The sequence below is a fragment of the Apaloderma vittatum genome, unplaced genomic scaffold, assembly GCF_000703405.1.
Source record: "Apaloderma vittatum isolate BGI_N311 unplaced genomic scaffold, ASM70340v1 scaffold30411, whole genome shotgun sequence".
NCBI classification, from domain to species: Eukaryota; Metazoa; Chordata; class Aves; order Trogoniformes; family Trogonidae; genus Apaloderma; species Apaloderma vittatum.
In genome coordinates this window covers 426-5,877 of record NW_009697878.1, presented here as the reverse complement: position 1 = coordinate 5,877, position 5,452 = coordinate 426, and the positions used below count along the sequence as shown (strand labels likewise).

Genomic DNA, 5,452 nt, shown 5'->3' with positions numbered 1-5,452 from the left:
CAGCGGAATGACTACACCGTCCTCAGGGGAGCAGAGCGAACCGGGGGATTTCCACAGGATGACCGGCACCTTGCTGCATGCTGGTGGGAAAAGCCACGCTGGATCCATTTGCTGGGCTGGCTCCCAAAGCAGGGACTGGCCTTGGGAAGTTGAAGCAGCTCGCTGGGGACTGCCCAGGGCAGGATGAAGAAATCAGTGTGGGGGCTGCTGGAAACCTCTGTGAGATGAGAGCTGAACCCCTGCTTGCCCACAAGGCACCTCCATTGCCCTCCTTTCCTGGCCCCTGCGGGCTGTACTGGGACAACTGGGGGCTCCTGCTGTGTCCCTCTGCCAGAGCTGATCCCCCACCATCCCCAGCAGCAGTGGCTCCATCTCTCCCCCTGCCCACCCCCGCCATCCGTCCCCGGCCAGGCCAGGCTGGGTGGCCGTGCCAGAGCCAGCCTTGTCCTGCGCAGAGGAGAGCAAGGCTGCTGAAATGGGCAAATTTGCCAGCTGAGGCTGCTCAAACATGATCAGAAGTGACAGAGCGGTGAAAAAGTGCCTGGATGGAACGAAACAGGACTCGATTTATTGTCGCCCTTGGAGTGAGGGAGAGGGAGGCGGCCGCAGGAGTGAGGACGGCGGTGCTTTCCCGCACTGGCACGTATGGGTCAGCTTCGTCCCCATCTTCCCCTTCCCAAGCTGCAGCTCCTCTCCCCAGGAGCTCCTTTCGTTATAGCACAGGGTTGTGTGATGGCTTCTCGGCTGAAACAGCCACCGGGGTGACCTGGGAGGGTGCTGTGGAGGGCATGGCTTCAGGAGTTGGGGTCATGCTTGTCCCAGATGTCAGAGGGACATGAGATGACCACAAATGATGTGAGCTGTCATGAAGCCATGGTGGGAATGTGCCTGTGTCACCTTGGGCCACCAATTTGGCCAAATTGGATTGGTTTTTTTCCGAGCTTCCCGCTGAAGGCCTTGCAAACCTTTAGTTGTCTTCAAGGGTTGGGGGCCACTCACTCCCCTCTGTCCGCTGCAACTCTCCATCTTCCTGGGGTCCCCCCTGCTGACCCACTGCCCTGCTGAGGTCCTGCTGGGTGGGACAGCATCTCCCACCTTTCTGCCGCCCACTCAGTGGCCGCCGTCCCCTTCGGCAAGTGCCTTGCCGTGCAGAACATCCTTTTTAACTTAGAGTAAATGTAGTTTCCATGTCGAGGTGCTCGCTGATGCTGCAGCAAAGGCGGTGCATGTCAGCGGTCCCCCCTGCTGACCCACTGCCCTGCTGAGGTCCTGCTGGGTGGGACAGCATCTCCCACCTTTCTGCCGCCCACTCAGTGGCCGCCGTCCCCTTCGGCAAGTGCCTTGCCGTGCAGAACATCCTTTTTAACTTAGAGTAAATGTAGTTTCCATGTCGAGGTGCTCGCTGATGCTGCAGCAAAGGCGGTGCATGTCAGCGGGCAATGGCCCTTTTCTCTTTTTAATGGCGGGGGGGGGGGGGTGTCTCCAGACATTGCTTGGGTGGGCAGCCTGGGGCTAGGTTTGTGCCAACTGCTGAAGGGGTTGCATGCCACAGCCCAGGCGAGTGGGTGGAGGCTCAGGCTCCTCGCTGGGCACCTGCTGAGCAAGATGAAGCTCATAGACCATCCACGGGGCTGAAACAGCGGCTACGCTGTGTCTGTGGGTCTTTCCCGGCTGCTCCTCTCCAGACAGCCCTCACTCAGCCGGCAGGGCCGTGGGATGATGCCGCTTAGAAGGCAGAGGACTGCCATTTACAAGCAGTTCTGCTGGCAGCTGCCCAGGCCGGGAAGAAATCAGCAAAAACAAAAGGGATCGAAGTGTTTGGGAGGAAAGTTCCCTGCCGGCGAGCCTGCTCCAGGAGATTGGTGTCTGGAGGAGGGCGAGCAGCCCAGCCCCAGGCACCCCAGCTGCAGGAGCCCAGGGAGGCTGGAGATGCCTGTGGAATCGCGAGGCAGCCCTGTGCCAGCTGAGGATGGAGCTGCAGTGGCAAGAGGCAGCATGAAGGAGAGGGCACGGCTCTCTGCTCCCACCTGGGAGCCCCTCAGGAGTCATCACCATCCTCTGCTGCTTCCCTGCCCCACCGGTGGCTACCCATGGTCCTCCAGTGGTGCCACTGCCGAGCAGGACTCCTGTTTTCCCTCCTGGGCCGAGGAATCTCCTGGCATGGGTGTAGGTGCTGGGAAGCAGCTGAGCCCAGCACACGCTTCCCGCTGGTGCAGGCGGGAAGAGGATGGAGTGGGGAGGGCAGTGATGGAGGAACCCAGCCCGCCCAGTGTTTGCTGTTGCCGTCATAATTAACAACATCGATCTGCGATGTCGTAATCAGAGACATGATCTGTGATGTCATAATTAACTGTGTGGACCTATGATGTCATAGTTAACAATGATTAATGTTTTACAGGAGGGTTTTATCTCCTGGCTGGTTGCTCCGGCAACAGCACCGAGCTGCTGGTCTCAATCTGACATTCTCCTCTCGTGGACTCCTTAATTGCGCTGTCAACCGAGCTAATGAGGCAGGGATGCGGGGAGGGGGCAGTGGGCCCAGGGGTCCTCCTGGGGAAGGCAGGGGCTGCCCATAGAGGGACTCATCCACAAGAAGGGTGTGTGGGCTGGTGGCTGGGTGATATGGAGAAGTCCCAAGTGAGCTGGGAAGGCTCCCTCATCCTCTGGCATCCCGAGTCCCATCTGCCCTGCCTCGCCTGCTGCTGGAGCTGAGGGCTGTGGGGCAGCCCCACAGGGAGTGAGGACGGGTTGTAGGGGGTGCTGAAGGCAGGATTGGGTACCCTGGCGTGGGGGGTCCTGAAGGCGGGATTGGGTACCCTGGCGTGAGGCTGGACTTACGTGTGCCTGTGACGGCACATCCGAGAACCTGCCTCCATGCCACCTTCCTCTTGGGTGCTCAAGCAATGCTGCAGCTCCCCACCACCCTGGCAGCACAGCCTCCCACTCCTCCACTGTTCCCAGGGCCGTGCGAGGGGTAGGATTGTCCCCCAGCTCCCAGGCCAGGCATTTTCCCTAAGGAAGGGCTTGTCAGGTCCTTGGTGTGTGAATGGAGAGCAGCAGTGGGGCCAGGCCATGGCCAGGAGGTCAGGCCATGGCAGAAAAGCCTGGGGTTGTTTCTGCCAGTTAGGGGATACCCTGATATCGGAGCTGCTCGAATCCAGTTCATGCTTGTCTTGGCCCAGTCACTTCTCAAAGACAAAGGAGATGACAAGAGGCAGGAGCTGGCCTCCACTGTGACTGGACATCTCTGAGATTTCCAGTGGCTTTGAAGGCTGTGGCATTCCATCCCCATCGCCTCCTTCCTGCAGCATTCACTCCCTTCGCTTCTCTCTCTGTCCCAGGGGCCGACACCATGAGTGAGACGAGCTCCATCAGCATGGAGGCCACACCCGACAGCAGAGACACCTCGGTGGCCACCTCCATCCTACTGCCCTTCCCTGCCAGCCGTGGCCGGGAGGAGGCCGACAAACGCAGCGGGCACAGCTACAGCGAGTCGGCCCGCGCGACGGCGAGGCGGGAGCCAGCGGTTCCTCCTTCGAGGAGCTGGACCTGGAGGTCACTGGGGATGGGGAGGGAACCCCCAGCCTGCTGCCTGGTGTGGGCTACGCGGGCAACCAGGAGGTCACAGAAAAGTGGACCAAAGAGCCCATTGCTGCTGAGAGAGGAGAAGAGTGAAGTGGAGAGCTGGCTGCCTCACCTTCCGCTGGGATCTGAGTTACTGGGAACCAGTCGCCTTTCCCAGCTCTTTCCTCTTCAGCCAAGAGATTTTGGTCACTGATTCTCCCCAAGACCTACTCTCCCTCTTTGCAGAAAGGATGTTTCGCCATTTCGGGGATGCTGGGAAGTGGTGGTGGGGGAGTCTCTGGTGGTGCTCAGCAGTGTGGGGTAGGTGCAAGCTGGAGCGGGGAGGACAGTGAAATGCATTTGCTGTTCTTTTGTCTCTAGGTGCGTCGCAAATTCCTTGCAGGCATCTTGGGGGGTGGTGGTGGGTGGCAGAGGTGTCCCCCCTCATCACTGGCGGTGCCCCCTTTACCCACAGTTTCTCTCTGCTGCACCACCATGTGTTTTCTAGCACCAAAGAGCTGTGAGTAGAGTTGGTTGGGTTTGTGCCCCTCTTCTCTTCCCCTTGCTGAAAAATGGAAACATCCCGCATAAACCTGGTCCTCCTGGCACTGCCGCGGGCGCTTTTGGGGTAGAGGTGTCCCCCCTCATCACTGGCGGTGCCCCCTTTACCCACAGTTTCTCTCTGCTGCACCACCATGTGTTTTCTAGCACCAAAGAGCTGTGAGTAGAGTTGGTTGGGTTTGTGCCCCTCTTCTCTTCCCCTTGCTGAAAAATGGAAACATCCCGCATAAACCTGGTCCTCCTGGCACTGCCGCGGGCGCTTTTGGGGTCTGTAATAAAGTGGATGCTTTTCCTCCCTGGCCTGCCAATCGCGCCGTCCTGCCTCGCGGTGGGGAGCGGGCTGTAGGGAGAGGCTGACGGTGGGCTGCCCCTCATGTCCCCCCACCGAGCTGGGGAGCTGCCTGAGGGCTCTGCACCCCCACTGCTCAGTTTGCTGCCTGCACAGCCAACCCAGCGGGACCACAGGGACTGTCCGCGGCTTCTGCAAGCTGCAGGCCTTGGGAAGCGGGGAAGGATCCCAGCTGCTGGGCTGAGCTGAGTGGAAGGGAAGTGGCATCCCTGCTCCTCTTGGGAGCTCGCTGAAAGTAAAACCAGTTTCCGCACTGAACTCCTCCTGTGGTAGGATTGGCCAGCCTGCCTGCTCAGCGCCTTCCCCAGCATCCCATCTGCCTGATCCCACAGCCATAGGGCAGTTAGAGCTGCCCATGCTGGTCTCAGTTCCCTGTTTCCCAGCTGGAGATGAGAGAGCAGCCTGGACATCCCCGCCATGGTGCCCTGGGGCAATGCCGGTTGCTGGAGCACCTCGCCTGCCTGCCAGAGCTCAGCCCCTACCCTGCCCCACTGCCCTGGTGCCTCTGGCAGCCCGGGGCTTGTTGCCCAGCAGTTGGACATGGTGGCCCGAAACTGGGACTTAGGATGCAGATGCAAGGGATGGGAGACCCGGCTGTCCCTCCGTGGTAGGGACATGTCCTCCGTGGCTTGGAAAGGTCATGGTTAGTCCTCAGCCAGTGATTGACATGAGATTGTTCATAAATATTTTGTGCTCTAAGTGATAAAATATTAAACTCCTCCAGCCCACATGGAAAAATATTGCTCTTCCCAGTGTTTATCTTTGTTGCTGGTTATTACAAAACTGCCAAGCCCCCTGAAATATTTATGCCTGGCTGAAGCTCTGGGGGGCTTGGAGCCAGGCAGCGGATCCTAACACCGCTTGTCCACTAACCCCACTGAAGATGGGGAGCTCCCAGGGCTTGGAGCCAGGCAGCGGATCCTAACACTGCTTGTCCGCTAACCCCAGCGACGATGGGGACAATGGGGGTCTGGGCAT

At 59.4% G+C, this 5,452-nt stretch overlaps 1 protein-coding gene across 1 annotated transcript in view; it reads left to right on the top strand.

Moving 5' to 3' along the window:
- The window catches only part of TEX264 (testis expressed 264), a 35,477-nt gene extending 31,802 nt beyond the window's left edge, over window positions 1–3,675 (top strand). Inside the window, 2 exon segments of the mRNA XM_009877807.1 lie at window positions 3,342–3,514; window positions 3,517–3,675. Of these exon segments, the coding sequence (XP_009876109.1) occupies window positions 3,342–3,514; window positions 3,517–3,675 (332 nt within the window).
- The last annotated feature ends 1,777 nt before the right edge of the window (window positions 3,676–5,452 follow it).